At 47.0% G+C, this 20,789-nt stretch overlaps 1 protein-coding gene across 4 annotated transcripts; it reads left to right on the top strand.

Moving 5' to 3' along the window:
• Window positions 1-687: 687 nt before the first annotated feature.
• On the top strand, window positions 688-20,599 carry DHX58 (DExH-box helicase 58). Of its 4 annotated transcripts, none has more exons than XM_078156038.1 (13): window positions 689-829; window positions 1,144-1,319; window positions 2,374-2,575; window positions 2,884-3,074; window positions 8,678-8,794; window positions 10,861-10,987; window positions 11,116-11,307; window positions 11,672-11,928; window positions 12,416-12,565; window positions 13,185-13,346; window positions 14,459-14,649; window positions 14,926-15,022; window positions 18,485-20,599. In XM_078156038.1, exons 2-13 carry the CDS (start codon window positions 1,152-1,154, stop codon window positions 18,515-18,517), a joined length of 1,887 nt encoding a protein of 628 aa, XP_078012164.1. In that variant the 5' UTR covers window positions 689-829; window positions 1,144-1,151; the 3' UTR covers window positions 18,518-20,599. The 4 variants fall into 4 exon arrangements, 3 of the variants coding, with proteins under 3 accessions (XP_078012164.1, XP_020828431.1, XP_020828432.1); XM_020972772.2 differs by lacking the exon at window positions 18,485-20,599 and adding an exon at window positions 15,819-16,194 and having other exon boundaries at window positions 690-829; XR_002321734.2 differs by lacking the exon at window positions 18,485-20,599 and having other exon boundaries at window positions 688-829; window positions 13,185-13,365; window positions 14,926-15,015.
• The last annotated feature ends 190 nt before the right edge of the window (window positions 20,600-20,789 follow it).

The raw sequence follows: 20,789 nt of genomic DNA, 5'->3' as shown, positions 1-20,789 counted from the left end.
GATTTCCTCTGTGTACAAAGAATGTTTTCCTCTACGTTTTTCATGCCAAATCCCTTGGCAGGGCTGGAGGACCATAAGTGGCCTCCAGGCTGTGTGCTCCCATTCCACCTGCATGCATATACTTACTGTTCTACGAGGTCTGACCTAAAGGTCCAAGAGCTTCCTTCTCCAAATAGTCTAGTGGCATTGAAACTGGAGCGGCATCAGAGGCTAGGCGTGTTTTGTTTCTGGATCCAGGCCAGGGGTTGGAGACTTTTCTGGAGGGATGGTTCCCAGGGTAGCAGATACTTTTACCTCAGCTGGTCTTGAGTAGTAAGGGATAGGGCACTGAGGTCAGCCCTTCTCCCTAGAGAAGGACAAAATGAGGCCCAGAGGGAGGTTGGGGGTGAGTCTAGTCTTCCAGCTTGGCTCCTCCAGGTTCCTGGATTCCCAGTCCCCTGAACCAGGGACAAGCTTAACAAGGCACGAGGCAGGGGGAGCCTGGGAGGCACTGTGAGAGTGCAGCAGCTGAGGGCTGGAAGGGAGTCTAGACCAGTAAGACAGATTTGAGGAGAGAAGGGGAAGCTGAGGAAGGATTTCAGGACAGAGAGGTAACCAGCAATCTCACCAATAGGGAAACTCCCACCTCTCACGAGGCTCTGACCAATGAATGTTTGGCTAACTCCCCTAGTGCCGAGTTTCACTTTCAAGTTTCGTTTCCTGAGCAGAGGAATGAGTCTGGTTTGAGGTCTGTTAGCCGGCTCTTTTCGAGGTTCCGGCAGTTGGGCTGAGGGGAACTTGTGCCGGGGCCTGGGAAGTCTCTACTTCGGAACAAAATCCAGAATCCCAGGTCTGTATTCTGTCCCTGACCCCCAGATCCTTTCCCCATAGTTGGTCCTATGCAGCTTTGGGCTGAGGCAATGCCCCAATGCAGGGTGGGGGTGGTTTTAAAGAGCTGTATGTTTCCACCAAGTAAACCGGTTTCCCTGGTACCCTTTCCTCTAACCCTGACTGGAGATCGAAGTAGGGAAGGAGGCAGAGGAGTCCAGAGGGATGAGGGCTGGGGGGTGGGGCAGGGAGTTTGAGATCTGGGCTAAGGATACCTCAAGTAAAGTGAAATGGAGAGTCCGGCCTATCCCCCCCTCCCCCTTTTCCTCACCTAAGCCCCAGGAATGGCACTCCGGCCATATCAGTGGGAGGTGATCCTTCCTGCCCTGGAGGGCAAGAACATCATCGTGTGGCTACCCACGGGCGCGGGGAAGACCAGAGCTGCTGCTTATGTGGCCAAGAGGCACTTGGACATGGTGGATGGGGCTAAAGTGGCCGTACTGGTCAACAAGGTGACGCTCCAGGACCTTCAACCCATCCAGATACTCACTTGCTTCTCTTATGATCTGGAGTCTCCTACTCCTTGAGCTTTCATTCAGAAATTCTGCATCCTCCCCACCCAACCTAGGTCCCACATCTAAATTCTGGTGCCCTGAACTAAAGGTCAGAAATTTAAATGTCCTATGTATAGCTTTGGAGCCCTAGGTCCTGGTAACCAAAGATTTATTGAGTGCCCATTGTATGGAAGGGCCTATGCTAGCTATGGTGCTCGAATCTGGCAAGGAGGGGAGTGGGCTATCCATTTTCCTGTCTCCCCACTTCAATGTTCCCTATCTCCCAATATCTCCCCTTTCCATGTCAGTTAGGTGGCACTGTGGTTACAGAACCCTGGACTTGGAGGCAAAAAAACCAGAGTTCAAATTGTGCCTCATATACTTACTAACCTATGACCCAGGGCACATCACTTAGTTTCTGCAGCCTCAGTTTCCTCATCTGTAAAATGGAGTCAATAATAGCAGTACCTCTTTGTTGTGAGGATCAAATGAGATTTTTAAAATAAGACTATATTATGTAACAAAATGTAATAGATTTGAAGTTTGCAAAGATAATACTTTGCAAACCTTAAAGCACTATATAAATATTAGTATTTTTACTACTACTACTGTTGCTGCTACTACTACCGTTACTATTACTGCTACTATTACTACTGCTGCTACTATATAGCTAGCTATTATTATGTGCCACCCATTTTCTTTGAGGGACTTTGTAGTATAATGGAGTCCGAAAACCTGGATTTGAATCCCAGCTCCCCTACTTACTGGGTGATTTTTAGCAAATCACTTAACTCCTCTAGGTCTCAGTTTCTAAATTTGTAAAGTATGAATCAGTATTTGCATAGCCTACTTCACTTTGGGAGTCTAAGGGAAGCCCTTTGCGATCCCTGGAGCACTATGGAAATGTGTTTTTATTATTCCTGTTGCCCACCTCAACCCTCCCGCCCCCACCCCCAATTTTCCTGCTCCCCTCTCCATGTCTTCCTATCTCTGTATCTTCCACACTCCCAAGGTGTACCTGGTGACCCAGCATAAGGAAGAATTCAGTCAGATGCTGGGCCCCAAGTGGAATATTGTCACAATGAGTGGGGACAGCGGGCCCCGAGCTGGCTTTGGGCATATGACCCACAGCAATGACCTTGTGATCTGCACAGCTGAGCTGCTTCGCCTGGCCCTGATCAGTACTGAGGAAGAGGAGCATGTGGAACTCAGTGGTCAGTGAGAAGGGGGTTAAGGGACAGTGGACAGGTGGGACTGGGGGACAGAAAGAGCTTGATATGCTTCTGTTTGGTTGACTTTGACACTGAAACCACTCCTCTCCTTCCATCCCCCAAGAAGCTGATGTCCCTTGTAGGCAGAAGGGCCACCTCACCCCCCCATGTCCTTCCTATCTCATTTCTCTTGGGTTGAGCCTCCCTGAATTAATCCACAATGTCTCCCCATTCTCAGCTGATCACTTCCCTGATCTCTTTCTTTCTCTCATTCCCTTCCCTCTGACACCCTCCCCCAACCTCCATTTCAGCCTTCTCCCTCCTGATAGTAGATGAATGTCACCATACTCAAAAGGACTCTGTCTACAATGTCATTTTGAGCCACTACCTGGAAAGAAAACTTCAGGGGGACAGGAACCTGCCCCAAGTGCTAGGCCTCACAGCTTCGCCTGGAACTGGGGGAGCCTCTACTCTGGAGGGAGCCAAAAAACACATCCTACAGGTCAGTCTGCAGGGAAACCCTTCAAAGATGCTCCCTTTAATACTGCCCCCTGGAAGTGTCACTCCCAAATATTCTAATCCCTCCCTTCAAGATCTGCCCATCCTTTTGGACTCCTTGACCTGGGACCCTTCCACTGAGTTTTTTGTTTGTTTGTTTGTTTGTTTTGTTTTTGGAGAGGCAGTGGGGCGAAGTAATTTGCCCAGAGTCACACAGCTAGTAAGTGTTATGTGTCTCCCAGAGGCTGGAATTGAACTCAGGTCCTCCTGACTCTAGGGTGGGTGCTCTATCCACTGCGCCACCTAGCTGCCCCTGAGATTTCCCTAAAGCCTTTTCCTGCCGTGCTTACCCTGCCACTCAGGTCAATGCACCCTCTTCTCTAAGTACCCAATTCTAATCATAATTCTTGCCTCTATCTAGCATATTGTAGTGGGATTCAGAGACCTCTGTTCAAATCCTGACTCTTAATACTTATTAGCTGAGGGACCATGAGCAAATAAATTACCTTCTCTAAACCTTACTTTCCTCATCTGTAAAGTGGGTATAATTTTTATATACTACCTACCACAGAGAAGAATGCTCTATAAATGTTAGTAAATATGACGTATTTCAGTTGATAGTTACTCCTTCCATTGATAGAAATGGATGGGTCTGCTAGGTGGCGCAGGGGAGGGAGCATTGGGCCTGAAGTCAGGAAGACCTGCATTCAAATCTGGTATGTGACCCTGGCCAAGTCACTTAACCTCTGCCTGCCTCAATTTCCTCATCTGTAAAATGGGGATAATAACAGCACCTACCTCCCAGGGTTATTGTGAGGTTCAAATGAGATTCTAATTGTAAAGCGCTTAGCACAGTACTGTGTAAGTGTTAGCTATTTTTACCAGTAGAGATTGCATCCCATCCATGGCTTCTCATCCTAGGTCATTCTTGTCCATGGCCTTTCTCACATCCTCTCTAGAGGAGCAAGCCAATGATGGAGTCCTTCGAGTTCTCTTCGTGTTGCCGAGACACCAGGGCAGCAACTGGGGTATCTAGCTCTTTTCCCTCACTCCCCTAATATGCTTGATGTATTTTATGCCAGGTCTCACATGCAACTCATTATTGGTTCTATTACAGCCAATCTGCACCGACCATGATTTTCTCAGTTGCCCTTCAGGTCTCTGGTAGGTTTGATTTCATGAAGCTTGAATAGCTCAGTTGATAGAGCATCAGACTTTTTGTTTTGTTTTGGTTTGGTTTTGGTGAGGCAATTAGGGTTAAGTGACTTGCCCAGGGTCACACAGCTAGTGAGTGTTATGTGTCTGAGGCCGGCTTTGAACTCACATCCTTCTAACTTCAGGGCCAGTGCTGTGTCCACTGCGCCACCGAGCTGCCCCACATCAGACTTTTAATCTGGAGGCCCAGGGTTCAAGTACCCCATTCATTTTAGAGGGCAGCTAGGTGGCGCCATAGTGCATAGAGCGCCAGATCTGGAGTCCGAAAGACATCTTCCTGGGTTCAAATCTGATCTCAAACATTTATTAGCTGTGTGACCTTGGACAAGTCACGTCACCCTGTTTGCCTCAGTTTCCTCATCTGTAAAATGAGCTGGAGAAGGAAATGACAAACCACTCCAGTATCTTTGCCAAGAAAACCCTAAATAGGGTCTCAAAAAGTTGGACATGACTGAAAAGACTGAACAAATTTTTGATTCCTCAGAGATGTGATTTAAAGTGGAAAGAATGCTAGATTTAAAATCAGAGGACCCATTTTCAAATCCTAGTTCTGTGTCTTTAACCATGGGCAAGTTACTTCCCTTCTCTGGGCCTCAGTTTCCCCTTCTGTTAAATGCAAGGATTGGATTGGATGATCTCTAAGGTCCTTTCTAGCACTAGATCTAATTCCCTATCTTCTGACAGCTTTAGCCAATGAGATCTTGGTGTTCCATGATTCACAGCCCTATGCCATTGTCATTTTTGTCTTTATTTGTTTTTGCTTTTATCTAGATCTCTGAGACCATTTGTATGTTGGTGGTTGTTGTTATTTGGTTGTTTGAGGAATGTCCAGCTCTTCGTGACCCCATTTGGGGTTTTCTTGGCAAAGATACGGGAGTGGTTTACCATTTCCTTCTCCAGCTCAGTTTACACATGAGGAAACTGAGACAAAGAGGGTTAAGTGACTTACCCAGGGTCACACAGCTAGTAAATGTCTGAGGCCAGATTTAAGCTCAGGAAAATGAGTCTTCCTGACTCCAGGCCTGCCACTCTTATCTACTATGCGACCTAGTTGCTCTGTTCTCACTATACTCAAGTCTTTTTAATATGTATTTGGAGTACATGAACACAACATGAGTGTGGAACTGAGTCAAAGGCTTTACAAGTAATCAATAAAGACTATACAAATGTCATAGCAGCTTTCCAGGCAGCTCATTTAATAGTTACCTGATTGACGAAACAGTTGTTCTTTGCAGCCCTGGGACTTCTGGGCAGACCTTTTTTGCTTTTCAGCCAATATATTGTTTTCTGGTGAGCACTTTTAGATTTTTTTTCATGATACAAGCTGTGATGCTTTTATATAAAGTACCCAAATGGGTAATTGGCCTGTATTTTGAAGAGATCATTGGTGTTCTTGTTATTTAGTAATTTTGTGATGCCCTCTGTTAAGAAAGGTAGAGGAAACCACTTCATGTTCTGATGAGAAGTTTCAGCCTCCTGGGAGAATGTAACAGTAATTATTAATGAATCCTGATTTGTGTCTTTTCTGTCAAAGTATGCTTGTGTTTTGTGTTTAGCATTTCTTTTGTGAATAGGAAATAAATCTCTGTCTCTCTCTCTCTCACACACACACACACACACACACACACACACACAAAGCAGAGGAGGCTGGCATAAAGTCCTTTATTAGAAATTCATGCACTGCTGTGAAACGTTTGGGCCAATGAGAGTGGATCTTATTGGGTCTCATGGCTTTCCAGGCTCACAGAAGATAATGTAGACTTTATTACCTACCTTGACTGAACTGTTCTGCCATTCGTTATAATATATGGGGAGTTTTGAGTTTGATTGGGTTGGAATTCTTGTGTCCATGTAAACAACTGGACATTTTCCACATCCTCTTCAGGGGTTCCCTCTCTCCTCTGATGTCTTTGCTTCTCAAACTTCTTTGGTCAAGTTTTTGATTGACGTTGAGTTGTCTGTCTTGTTCTTTTTGCTGCTTTGATTCCTCTTATCACCATCAACTTCTGAATTTTTTTTCTTTGTGAAAAAGTTCTTTCCCATCAAAGTCCTTGGCCCTGTAAAATGGTTCAACATCAGAAACAGGTTTTATCCCTGGAAAGGGCATTAAAGAAGAAGTGTTATCATCCGCTTTGCTGCTGTATCTTGAAGACCGTGAAATCTTTCCATCTGACTTGTAGCTGAAACCTTCTATATGTTTTGTTCCCTTCATTAGAATGTGAGCTCCCTGAAGGCAAGGACCATCCAACTGTTCTATTTGCATCCGTACTGTTTAGCATGGTACTCAACACATAGTAAATAATTTTCCATTTGTTCATTCAATTGTCAATTAAAGGAATCTAGCATTTTTAATTTGCTTTTTAAACTTAAATTTTTTTTAGTTCATAAAAGGTGGATACTTCATATGCCTCCCACCTTTTCCTCCTCCCCCCCAATTGAAAAAGAAAAAAAAACAACAAAGCCCTTGCAATATGCACAGTCAAGAAAAACTGATCTCTGCATTGGCCATGTCCAAGAAAGTACATCTCAGTCTGTACCTGGAGTTCATCTCTGTCAGGACATGGGGAGCTTGAGTGCTTTGCTGTCATGATTGGTCACTGTATTGATCAGAGTTTCCCCTCCCTTCTTTATAAAGAGGGTGGTGAGAGAAAAAGTACGACCACAGCATCATTGCTTTAGGTTTGCTGTAATCTGCTTCTGCTCCCCTGGCCCCCTTTTCTTTCTTCTACCCAGAGCCCAGTGACAGGTTCTTAGCCTTCCTTTCCTTTTAGACCTCTCTTCCCCATGTGTCCTCCGTGGTAAGAGTTTATTTAGCTCAGGACAAATATCTCCCTTTATCTTCTCTTCCTCTAATTCCCTCTTCTCCCTTTCCACCTTTCCCTCCTGTTTCCCTGTTAAATGAAATGCATTTGTATATCCAACTGTGTGTGTATATATTCTTCCCTCCTTTGACCAATTCATATGAAAGTGAGGTTCAGATGTTACCTCTTCCCCCAGCCCTTCTCTCTGGTTAACATAGGGTTCCATTTGCACATCCCAGTTATATATGTGTGAGGTCATTTCCCCTACCTTTCCTCTTCCTTTGTCTCCCCCTTCTTATTTATTTTTGCTGTGTGGATTGTTATCATTATAACCTTCATCATCTTCTTCAGCAGCAGCATCTTCATTAGCAGCGGCATCTTCATTATCTGCATCAAAATCTTCATCATCATCATCAGCAGCAGCAGCAGCAGCATCTTCATCTTCAGCAGCAGCAGCAACAACATCTTACTCTCATTTCTTAAATGGCATTTAGACAGAGATAGTCTCAGGATAGGTTGCTGTCCTGCTGTTATGATTTAATATTCTGTGGACTCTTGCCCAGGAGGGCAAGATAACTGCCTTTTTTTTTTGTGAGGCAGTGGGATTAAATGACTTGCCCAGGGTCACACAGCTAGTAAGTGTTAAGTGTCTGAGTCCAGATTTGAACTCAGGTCCTCCTGACTCCAAGGCCAGTGCTGTATCCACTGCGCCACCTAGCTGCCCCAAGATAACTGCTTTTTGTAATTGAAGAAAAATACCAGGACATGAGCTCATGCTTTTCAGGCTTACTGCAAGCATCCCCAGAACACCTGCGGTAGGAGACAAGATGATAAGGATGATATTGTGCCTCATGCTTCTCCCCCATCGTGATTATACCAATAATCTGAAATTAAGAGAGGCACTGTGGAGTACTGGACAAAGTGCTGGACCTGGACTCAGGAAGACCTGGGTTTAAATCTAGACTCAGACACTTTCTAGCTGTGTCTCCCTGGACAAGACCTTTGACCTGTCTGAACCTCAAGCAGCCGCAAGTTGAGGGCATTTTTGATTTAGTTGGGGAAACAGCATGTGCACATAGAAGCAAACAATATGTGTTATATGTAGTTTTTATATCTATTTACACATATATAAAATATATATTAATATAGTATTATATATACATATGTGTATATGTGTACATGTATATATGCATATATATTGTTATATACAGATGTAGTATATTGCATTATATATGTGTGCATATACATATATGTTATGTGTCATTTGGAAGAAATATAATTGGAAAATTATAATCTATGTCATGTGGAAGAGGGAGGCACTAACAGCTGGGGGAAGGAGAAGATATTAGGGGAGGCCTCACGCAGAAGGTGGCCACTGATCTGTATGAGATTGACATGAGCAGGGAGTGCACTCCAGGCGTAGGGAACAGCTTGTACAAAGACACGGAGATTGGAACCGAGACGTCCTGTGGGAGTACAGCCAGTTTGACTGGAGCGAATGAAGGGGAGTTGTATGTAATAAGTCTGGAAAGTTAAAGACAAGCTGCTGTTTGCTTGGGTGAAGTAGTATAAGTTTTATCTCCCCCTCCAGCTCTGTGCCAACCTGGACACCTGTCAAATCGTGTCACCCCAGAACTACCGTGAGCAGCTAGAGCAGCAGAGTCCTCAGCCCTCCAAGCGTTATGACCTGAGCCAAGAGCGGAACCCGGTATGTGCGTAGTGGGGGGTGCTGGGGAGGAGGTACGGGAGCATAGGAGGCCCCCAGGGAGGCCAGGACATAACTTCTGTATGTATGTGAACTTCGAAGTCCAGCATTCTCTCCCCTACCCTGCCTAGTGGTCTGCTACAGTAACTCTTGAAGACTGTAGATACTAAGTAGTTAAAACCAGGATTAAGAATACTTCGAAGGGGCAGCTAGGTGGCTCAGTGGATAGAACTCTGGCCTAGGAGTCAGGAGGACCCGAGTTCAAAGCCGGCCTCAGACACTTAACACTTACTAGCTGTGTGACCCTGGGCAAGTCACTTAACCCCAATTGCCTCACTGAAAAAAAAAAAGAATACTTCAAAACACCAACACAAAGTTTGTGTCTATTTGGGTCTAGTTCTTCTAGAGGTAAGAAGAACCCAAGGGTATGCTGGAGCCAGCTAATAACATTTGGGAGTACCAACTGTATATTCATTTTCAGAATTTATGCCTTGGAAATCAACAATTGTTTATAAATTAGGGCACGAGTGACTGTTTTGTTAATTGTCTAGACTTAAGAAAGTGAAGGAGAAAATGTCAGTGATACAATTAAACTTGAAGTGTGTCCTGATACATTTTTTCTTTCCCGGAGTCAGTTGTTAAACATTTCTCAGCACACCCTGTGTATTAGTTATTATACCTTATTACATGTTATTACATATTATATAATATGTCCTATACATATTACCCTATATGTATTAGTACAAGGAATAGTGTCCAGAGCCATCACAGACCCCAGAACTATTGATGACCCCTAAAGAGCCCATACCTGGAAAAAAGAGCCGCCTTTGTTATGGAAGAGGACGCTGAGCCCCCAGAGAGGGTAAGGGGCTTGCCTGGGGGCTCATGCTAAATTAGTGGCAGCGCCTAGGTTTCCTGGTTCCCAACCCTGGGCTTTCTGTCACACATATCTCTCTCTCTCTCTCTCACACACACACACACACACACACACACACACACACACACACACACACACACACGCACACACACACACACAGAGTCTCCTCCTATTCATTTTTCTCTTTGTGCCCCTGTTGAGAGGTGAAAACAGAAAGACAGAGACAGAGGCAAGGAGCGACTGAGTGAAAGACGGGACAGATAAGGAGAAAAACAGAGAATCAGTTATGTTTCACTCTCTCCCTCTGCCTCCCCCAAGGGGTTAGGGCTGCTTCTAGAAAGACTGGGATAAGTACATGGCTGCCTCTGGTACAACAAGGTGGATGGGTGCACTGAGGCAAGAGGCCCTGGGGAATGCTGTTTTCTGTAAATACATAACTTTTTAGAAGTTTGTGTTGATGTCTTTTGTTTTTCTGCCACCTTTATTTCTAAACATAGCCTTCTCTCTCCCCTACCCAGAGAACCAGCCCTTATAACAAACACCAGAGGAAGAAAGGTGCAGGGTAGAGGGGAGGTGGGGGTAGAGCAGTTTAGTAAATCAAGCCAGCTCATATATAGAGTCTGACAGCAGTGCCATGTTTCACACCCAGAGTTGCCCACTTGTGTCCAGAAGGGAGGGTAGCATGCCTCTTTGTGTGTATTGCCTGTCTTCTTTTCAATGAAAGAATATGAGCTCCTTGAGATAGCAATTATTTCATTTTGTCTGTTTGCCTAGTCCCAGCACAGTAGATGACATACATAGGACTTTCAATAAATACTGGTCGATCGATGGGTGCTAGAAAATCCTGTCCTCCATGACACTTGGGCATTTCTTTTATGTCTTATTGTTGTGGGATCAAGGCCTACCTATGACCCATGCTAGCTATGTGACCCTGGACAAATCATTTAGCTTCTCGGCACTCTTGGCAACTCTTTAATACTAAGTTTCAAACTAAGTGCTGATCACAATTATTGAATGCCTGTACTCGGTTCAGGGTGACCTCCCAGGAGGGACTCAGTTTCTCATAGTTCCTCTCTCTCTCATCCCAGTGTCGATGTGCCTCCCTCCTAGTCTGTGGGTAAGTTTCTCTGTGTGTGTATTTTTGGGGGTGGGAGCCTCAACTTACCACCCCCGTGCTCCCCTACCCCCCCAGGACCCATTTGGAGACCTGCTGAAGAAGCTCATGGGTGAAATCCAAGACAGACTCGAGATGCCAGAGCTGAGCCGGGACTTTGGGAGCCAGAGATATGAGCAGCAGGTGGTGGAGCTGAGCAACGAAGGTGAGAGAAAGTGAGGAGGCTGGGGTGGAGGCCTGGGGGTGACCATTTCCAACCCTTCTGGGGTTGGAGCACCTTCTAACCTGGACTTCTATGTCCCCTTTCTGCCCCCTTGGCTTGTGACCGGCCAGCTGCGGAGCAGGGTCACCTCCAGAAGAGGGTGTTTGCCTTGCATCTGCGGCAGTACAATGATGCGCTGCTCATCCATGGCACTGTCCGGGCAGTGGACGCCCTGACCTCACTGGGGAGCTTCTATGCTGAGGAGCACATAAGGAAGGTCAGGATCCTCCCTGTCGAAGGCTGGCTGCTGCGGCTGTTTGATGGTGAGCGCAGGGACAGGAGCAGGGGGCAACCTGGAAGTGAGGCATGGTTGCAGGAGAATCACCTCCCCATTCAGGTCTATTGTAGTCCCCTCGACAGATGCCCAGGAGCTAGGGGTGGGAGAGATAGGTGCTGCGTGCAGGACGGCAGTGCTTCAGGCTTCCATGCTCAGGGACTGTCCCAGGAACAAGAAGGCTATTCCAGAAATCCCAGGACTGTTCAGGGAAGGGCCAAGGGTCAGAGAGAGTTTATTCTCTTGTCCCTATCCCTCCCACCCCATTCTTCTTTACCCTTTTCAGACTATTCATGCCCCCAGACCCCTCAGGTGGCCTCGCCTGACCTCCAGCTGGTGTCTTCCCCTCACAGAGCACCAGGAGGCACTAACTTTACTGGCAAGTGATACCCACTTTGAAAACCCAAAGCTGGGAGACCTGGAGCAGATTCTGCAGGAGCAGTTCAGTACCCCGGAGCCTTCCCGTGGCATCATATTTACCCGGACCCGACAGAGTGCTCACGCTCTCCTTCTCTGGCTCCAGGAGCGGCCCAGACTCCAGCAGCTGGGCATCAAGGCCCAAGTGCTAACTGGGGCTGGCCACAGCAGCCAGACCACCCACATGACCCAGGTGCACACCTGTATGTATGTAGGGGAAGGGAGGGCTATGCCGTGAGAGGTGCCATGACCTGATGGAACACTGTGAGAGGGGAAGGAGTCAGGGTGCCATTGGGGAGAGGAATGGAGCCAAGGGCGAAATGGGGAATGGGAAGGGGCTGGGAGGGGGACACTGGAGAAAGGGGTGTAGCTAGAGGGAAATGCAGAGAGGCACAAGGGGACACTGAGGGAGATGGACAGTGACCAGGGAATACCAGAGGAAAGAAACAGGTTTGGAGGCCACTAGCAGAGCCTGAAGGGATACCGGGGCAGAGGGAAAGGGGCTGGGTGAAAATGAACAAAGATATAATAGAGTGAGAGGGATGAAAAGAGGAAAGGGATTGGAACTCATGTGGGAATGAACAGATTCAGTCGGGACAGGACCAAAGGATCTGAGGAGGAGGAGGTGAGGAGGTGGGTGGTCAAAGCTCCCCCTCACATCCTAAGTCTTCCATCCCCAGAGAGAGCAACAGGAAGTGATCCAGAGATTCCGGGCTGGTACCCTGAACCTACTGGTGGCCACCAGTGTGGCTGAGGAAGGGCTGGACATCCCTCACTGTAACGTGATAGTGCGCTATAGCCTTCTAACTAATGAAATTTCAATGATTCAGGTACCTTCTTTGTCCTGAGAGAATCCCCTCTCCATCACCTGCTGGGCCCCACCTCTGTGAGATCTGTTCCCCAAAGATACTCCCCCAATATCTCCTCTTTGAAATACTCAGACGCCACGAAGATGCCTCTTCTGGGATCCCCTCCTGCCTGGAATTTTCCTAGTTGTCCTCCCCACCTAAGGTCCTTAGGGGCTCTATTACGCTGAAGGGGCACTTCCCTGAGCTGTAATTGGGAGCTATTATGCCCTCTTCATTTGGCGGTGTGGAGTGTGGGTGGGTTAAGAACATTTCACCTCAAGTATGGTTGTTTTGGGCGTATGGCTAACCAGTTCCCCAGACAGCCTCACCTATGCCCTCACTTCATGGCAGGGGTGGGTGGAAATATTCCCTACCCCGCCTCCAACCCCAGGAGAAGGCAATGGGGGAAGGCATACCCTGGTTTAAAAAAAAAGCTACAACATTCTGGTCATGGCAGTTCTGGCCAGTAAAGGAAACGACAGACTGGAGGGCCACTATGGGAGAAAGGGAACCTGTCCTGGACCTCACCCTTGTTAGGGCTCAGCTCTTCTGAGGGATTTGTCCCTTCATCTTATTCGCTGCTCCCTGACTTCCTCCCCAGGCACGGGGCAGAGCCCGGGCAAACCAGAGTGTGTACTCATTTGTGGCGGGCCACGGGAGTCGGGAGTTACGTCGGGAACAGACCAACGAGGCATTGGAGGCCTTGATGAAACAGGCAGTGACTGCAATACAGAGAATGGAAGAAACCAAGTACAAAGCTGAGGTCAGGACCAGAGAGGGAGGTAACTCAGAGGAAGGGGCGAGGGGGGGGGGCCGGTGATTGAGGAAGCAGATTCAAGTCTGCCGCAAGGCAGAAAGTAGACTGCTCCCATCTGGTTTCTTTTATTCCTTCTGCTTTCTCTGCTTTTCTTAATCATTGCTATTGGCCTGAACTTCTAGGGGGGGACCCCTTTATGTATTAGTCAACAATAGTGTGTGAAATGTCAGCTTAGAAAGATGATTTGATCTCGGGTCTCATTACCAGAGGAAGAATGTCCAGAATGAGGAAAGTAACTGGCCAGCTATATTTTGCCCTGGTCAGACTGCATCTGGAATAGTGTTCTTTCTATTACTACTAGAATTTATGCCTCTGTCCCCAACCCTCATTCTCCATGCCCCCTTCTTTGCCCCTGTGCCCCTCCTGGCCCCCTGACAGGCCCCTCAGATGTCTTCCCTCAATCTCTAGCTGGTGCTTTCCCTAAGAGAGTACAAGGAGGTGCTGGTACTACTATTGTCAAGTGAAGTTCACTTTGACAACCCAAATTTGGAGATGCTGGCATAGAATAAGTTCCTACAGGCTAGGGATCTTGACAAACTGGAACCCATACATGTGAAGACAAGCAGGATGTCAAGATAAAGGAGAAGCAGTGAAGGAATTGGGGAAATTATTCCAAAGAAGACTATTGGGGGAAGGAGGACAGGTGTGACAGCTGTCTTCAAGTATTTGAAGGGGGAAGAGGGATTAGATTGCTTCTGGCCTAGAGGACAGAACTCCCAAGCAAGGGTAGGCATTGCAAAGAGGAGATTTCAGCTCTCTACAAAGCTCTAACAATATGAACTGTCTGAAAGCTGAATGAACTGTTTCAAGAGGTAATGAGTTCTCTATCACTAGCTGGGGAAGAATTAAGGAACAGGAGAGGGGTAGGGAGAAGGGATACTGGGAAAGAGAAGGGAAGGGGCCAGGTAAGTTGAAATGATCTGGATACATTGTAAATGAGATGCAAATAAATCCATAATTATGCCAGTCTGTTTCTCGTCAAGGATGGAACACACTGCTGAAGTTGGGGCCCCATTATGCCAACCCTCACCCTATGTCTCCCCACTCCCTTAACCCAGATCCTGATCCTGCAGCTGGAGGCTGTGAGCCAGCGCAAGGCCCAGGCCGCTTTGAAGATGGACCAGAGGACAGAGTTCCAAGCAGACACAGTGAAGCTTCTTTGTACCAACTGTGCTGAGCCCGTGGGCTATGGCAGTGACCTGCGGAAGGTGGAGGGCACACACCATGTCAATGTGAACCCCAATTTCATGTGAGACCCTAAGAGGCACTCTGAGGAAGGGAGGCTGATTGGGGATGGGAAGGGGCATGAAAAGGAGTTAGGGATGGGCAGAGATCAAGGGGGATATTGAGACTTGATGGGTCTAGGAAGATACCAGTGGGGCCCTTGACAGGGGAGATACCAGCCTGATGCTGAGGAGTAGGTGAGGGGGAGCCTAGCTCTTAAGAATGAGAATGAGTTGTTGGGAGTGGAGGGAGGGAAGGAAAATAGGAAAGTTGTCCTTAACTCACTTGGTTATCTTATCAGCTTCTACTACAAGACTTCCCCCAAACCTGTGACCATTGACCGAACTTTCAAGGACTGGAAACCCGGAGGTTCCATCAGCTGCAGGAAATGTGGAGAGGTGGGTGCAAGGGGGCAATCTACCCAGTAGCTTCCTATGGATTGAGGGAAGGGCTGTTTCCTCTTTCATCTGTCCTGACCTGGGTAGAAGTTAGAGAATATGGAGGAAGAGAGGATGAGACTATTTTTAGAGACAGCTTAGGATAGTGGAAGGGAAGCTAGGTGGCACAGTGGGTAGAGTACTGAACTCATCTGCCTGAGTTCAAATCTGGCCTCAGATGCTAGCTGTGTGACCCTGGGCAAGTCATTCAACTCTGTTTGCCTCAGTTTCCTCATCTGTAAAATGAGCTGGAGAAGAAAATGGCAAACCACTCCAGTATCTTTGCCAAGAAAACCCCAAATGGGGTCACAAAGAGCAGAACAACTTAACTTTTGGATAATGAAAAGAGATAGGATTTAGAATCAAAGGATGAGGGGCGGCTAGGTGGTGCAGTGGCTAGAGCAGCAGTCCCTGAATCAGGACAACCAGAGTTCAAATCCAGCCTCTGACACTTATTAGCTGTGCGAGCCACTAGGCAAGTCTCTTAACCCTCATTGTCTAATTAAAAAAAAAAGAATCAAAAAATGAGCTTTGCCACAAGGTCTGTGTGATCTTGGGAAAGTCACCTAACATCTGGCCCAAGTTTTCTCATTTATAAAATGACAACCAAAGGGGTCTTTAAGGTCTTTTCAACTCTGAATTGTCTGAGCCATCCCTGCTGTCAGAGAACTGTTAGGCTGGCCTCTTTCCTAAATCATCGCCTCATCTCACACACACACACACATATACACACATATCTGTCCTACTGTGCCCACAGGCATGGGGTCTGGAGATGATCTATAAGTCAGTAAAACTGCCTGCCCTGAAAATTCGGAGCCTGCTATTAGAGACTCCTCAAGGGCGACGGAAGGTGAAGCAGTGGTCCAAGGTGCCCTTCCAGGTGGCTGACTTGGACTACCTCCGGGACTGTGACTCCCAGCTGACCACATAAATAACCAGCTGAAGGTGGCCCCAGCTCACCAACCATTGTCCAGTGGTCCATTGACTTACCTCCTGCCTACTTGAGAGGGTGGGGACTAGAGGGAGACACAAGACCTGCAACAGTGTTATCTGTGTATCTGAACAGCCCTCATTTATCAGCACAAGCCCTTCTCTCCCTTCTTTTGTTGTAAATAAACAACTGTTTTTTCATTGCTGCTGGACTTCTCTCTCTCTGACCGGTGGGGATTTGGGCAGGACTGGAGGGAGGGTAGGGGAGATGGAGGGAAGGGACAGTATGGCACAGTGGGAAGATCACTGGATTTTGGAGTCAGACGATCTAGGTCAGATCCCATCTCTGCAATCTCCTAGCAGCAAGACCTTGGAAACATCACTTTCTCCCTCTGGGTCTCAGTTTCATTCTCTGTAAAATGAGGAGGGTTGAAATAGATGATGACTAAGTATCCTTCTAGCTGTAAATCCTGTGATAGATTGCAGTTGTTTTGGGGAAAGGATTGCGGTGGGAGAAAGGGAGATAATATGGCATATCATCATAGGAAGAGCATTGGACGGGAAATTGAGAGACCTGGTTTTGAATCCCTACTTGGACACACACTAGTTATTTGACCAATCAGTCAGTCAACTCCAATTTATTAAGTACCTACTATGTGCTGGGCTGTGCCCTTCCTATAGGAAGGTAAAAGATGGTCCCTACTCTCAAAGACCTCACAGTCTAATGGAGGGGACAACATGCAAATGACTATGTACACACAAGTTGTAGACAAGCTAAAGAAGTAATCTACAAAGGGAAGGCACTAGAATTTAGAGGGATTAGGAATGGCTTCCTCTAGAAGCTGAGACTTGAAGGAAGCCAGGAAGTCTATGTGAGGAGAGAATATTCCAGGCATGGGGGACAGCCAGCCAGTGAGATGCCCTGAGCGGAGAGAGGGAATGTCTTGTCAAGTATCTCTAAGCTTCAGTTTCTGCAGATGTAAAATGGAGGGGAAAGATTATATGCACTACCTCCCTTACAAGCTTGAAGAAAGCGATTTGTAAAGCTTAAAACACTAGAAATTTATTTGCAAAACCTGTCATTTTCCTGATACACACCAGAGGGCAGTGCCTCCCCCAGCCTAGAGCCTGGCAGGATGCTAAGCCTACTTCCAGTGAGTCACCAGCTGTCTTGTCCCCACCTCCTTTCCCCCCTGGCCTCCTGGCCCTCTATCAGCTGGAGCATCACAATCTGGGCGCCTTGCTGTCCAGCCACTAAGGGGCATGAAGCAGCTGGACTGACCCACCGCTGGCATAGTTAGGGGGATGTTTCTGTTCCCGCTGTTCATTCATTTTCAGTCATGTTCGACTCTTTGTGACCCCATTTGGGGTTTTCTTGGCAAAGATACTAGAGTGGTCTGTCATTTCCTTCTCCAGCTCATCTTACATGTGGGGAAACTGAGGCAAACAAGGTTAAGTGACTTGCCCAGGGTCACATAGCTAGTAAATGTCTGAGGCCAGATTTGAATTCAGGAAGATAAGCCTCGCACTCTATCCGCTGTGCCACTTAGCTGCCCCAGTTGGGGGGATAAGAGAGGGTAAAATGTTTCATGGGCTGGTGAGCTTTTGTCCTGCCAAGAGGAAGGCTCATACATAATGGGTGAAACTTCTGGGGAAAATGGAGGCAATTCCATACCCACCCAATGCCAGGGGCAAAGCAAGACCTATCCAACAGTCGTCTTCTATCTGGAACTTCTCTCTTCCCTGACTCTTTGAAGCCTTACTCTTGTCTGCTCCATCCCTGATCCCTTGCTTCCCCTGTCCCAAGTTAAGGAGGGGAGCAGGAAGCATTATAGGATCATAGGTTTTGAGTTCAAAGTGACCCTTGAGGGTAATGAGTTCAATCTCCTCATTTTACAGATGAAGAAACTAAGGCCTGAAAAGTTAACCAGCTTGCCCCAAATCACAAAAGTAGTCAAGTGTCAGGGCTGGGGTTTTGAACCTAAGTCCACTGACTCTGAATCCATTGATTTTTTTTTCCATTTCAGCATTGTTTCCAGTTCAACTTGCTTATTTTAAATAAAGAAACAGGTACAAGAAAGCACAGGGACTGACTCAACATCATAGGATATAGAACTGGAAAGGTCTCTTTGCTGTTCCCTGGTTCACCCTAAGGGTGAAGAGACTTGTCTAAGATCTCACAGGTAGTAATTAGCAAAGCCAGTATTCAGACCCAGGACCCTTGACTCCAAAATCAGCCCTCTTTTCCAGCAATATCACACCACTACTATTTGTGAGAGCCAAGATTCAAACTCCAGGCTCGTGACTCCAAGTTCAGTACTCTTTGCATTATTCCCAGAACAGAAGCATTCTAGTTTATTGCTCAGGAAAGTTTGTATGCAGTCTGGAAAGGGTATTTCTTGCTTTAGAGCTCTCTCCTCACAGGAGAGAAATCTGAAAAAGCTAAAGGACATTGTTTGGAGGAAGCCTGAGCACCTGTCCTCACATCCACAGGGAATCAATCTGGAAATGACTGTGTCCAGCTGAGGCTGCTGGGGACCCTATCTATAGAGGAAACCCAATGGCTGGAATCCAGGTCAGAGTCAGAGAGCTAAGAGGTCAAAGGGAAGAGAGACCTCTTTGGACCTCAGTTTTCTCATCTGTAAAAAAAGGTGGTTGAAGTGGATGATCTCGGAGGTCCCGTCCAGTTCTGAATCTATGATCTTATGTTCTTCTCCTATTTCCCCCATGAAATCTCCCTCCTCAGATCTAAGAAGAAATGGAGATAGAAACAGTATGAAGAGAGGGATGTGTGTGTGTGTGCATGAACTCAGTAAGGTTCGGGGTGCTGAGGACCTGAATTTACTGTTCTCATTTTTAAAAATCAGGATCTAGGTTGATTCTTTGGGGAAACGTCTATTTTTGTAGGCAGGAGACACCCAGCAGGCAAGAGTCACCTTCAGGAAGGAGGGAGGGAAGGGGCTAAGGGAGTAGTAGGTGGAGATCACAGAATATGAGAGTGGGAAGGAACTAGCCATTTTAGTCCAACCTATACATGAAAAGAATTCCTAGTATAACATATCTGACAAATAGTTATGGAGATTGGGAGGTGGGGTGGAGAACACCCCTCCTGCTGTGGTCCCTGGTCCTACTGTCACATGAGATGGAGAACTCTACGTCCTGTCTCCAAGAAATCATCACTACCTCCTGGGTAATGAGGACCCATCAAAGACTTGGAGATCCTAGCCAACCTTCTCTTCTGAGAGATCTTAAACATCCCACATCTGTCAATCTCCCCAAGGCTTCCTTTTCCCTTCCCACCTTCATCCCTAGAAATTTTTCAAAGGCCAGATTCTCTGTTCTCCCAACTTTGAAGTCAAACCTCTTTCCTGGACCCCTTTCCCTGACTATCTCCCCCGTGTCTCCAGGATCTGCCCTTTTCTTTGGGGCTTCCCTCCATCTCAGCTAAGATGTTCACCCTCCTCCTAAGCCCTTTCACCCACTCTTCTCCTGGGTCGTCTACCCTGTCCTGCAATTCAACGTGCTTTTTACAGGTCAATAAAATTATCGGCCGGGAGGGAAGGAGAGCCAGGGGCCGGGGGACCAGGAGTGCTAAGCCCAGTCCTGGGCCCTGAATGTGGCTGAATGCACGGAGCCCCGGACGCCAGTCATTCCAGGGCTCGACCGCAAAGTGACAGCTGAAAGGATTGGAGCATGGGATGGGTGGATGGGCTGCTGCCCACTTGTCCGAATTCCCTCCTGCCCATCCACCTGCCCTGCCCCCCTCCCAAATGTTCTCTTCTCTTCCTCCTTCAACTCCACCTTTGTTAGTGTTGTGTGGTAGTTTTCAGTTATGTCCAACTCTCCGTGACCCCATTTGGTATTTTCTTGGCAAAGATACTAGAGTGAATTGCCATTTTGCCAGCTCATTTGACAGATAAGAAACTGAGGCAAAGAGCATTAAGTGACTTGACTAGAGTCACACAGCTAGTAAGTGTCGGAGGCCAGATTTGAACTGAGGAAGATGTCTTCCTGACTCCAGGCCCTGCATTTTATCCACTGCACCACCTAGCTGCCCCCTAACTCTACCTTACCCCATCACCATTTGAAAATCTAACCCACCATCAGGACGACAAGACAACCCACCCCTAGTTCTCACTCCGCCCCCCCCATCAGGTGCCAGGCCTAGAATGAGGAAGACATCTTCCTGAATTCAAATCTGACCTCAGATACTTACTAGCTGTGTGACCCTGGGCAAGTCACTTAACCCTGTTTGCCTCGGTTTCCTTATCTGTAAAATGAGCCAGGGAAGGAAATGACAAACCACTCCAGTATCCTTGCCAAGAAACCCCAAAAGGAGTCATGAAGAGTGGGACACAAGTGAAAAATGACCAAACACCAAAAATATCTATCTATCTATCTATCTATTTATCTAATGAAAAGGGAATCTGATAAAACTGAAAGAGCTCTCAATTAGATGTCAGAAGACCTGGGCTCATGTCCTTCATTCAACATTTAATAGCTATGTGACTCTCAAACCTTAGTTTCCTTATTTATTAAGTGGGGATAATAATAACTGCCCTGCATACCTCACACTGTTTACTTCATAAATTGTAAAGTAATCCATAACTGTGAGTTATTGTGATAATCTCCTTCTGGTGGTTCTTCCTTGACTCTCTTCACTGGAGGGGGGGGGTGTTTCCCCTCCTCAGGCTAATAAGGGACCCAGGTGTCCATTGAGTTCCATCCTTTGGGAAAAACAAAACAAAACAACCAGCTCTTAGATTATTGGAGTAGCCCCCACAGGTCCTCCCTTTAG

The sequence above is a fragment of the Phascolarctos cinereus genome, unplaced genomic scaffold (assembly GCF_003287225.1).
Source record: "Phascolarctos cinereus isolate Bilbo 61053 unplaced genomic scaffold, phaCin_HiC Scaffold_5;HRSCAF=322, whole genome shotgun sequence".
Classification (NCBI taxonomy): Eukaryota; Metazoa; Chordata; class Mammalia; order Diprotodontia; family Phascolarctidae; genus Phascolarctos; species Phascolarctos cinereus.
The sequence above is the reverse complement of the archived record's forward strand: the minus strand, read 5'-3'. Positions and strand labels throughout refer to the sequence as shown.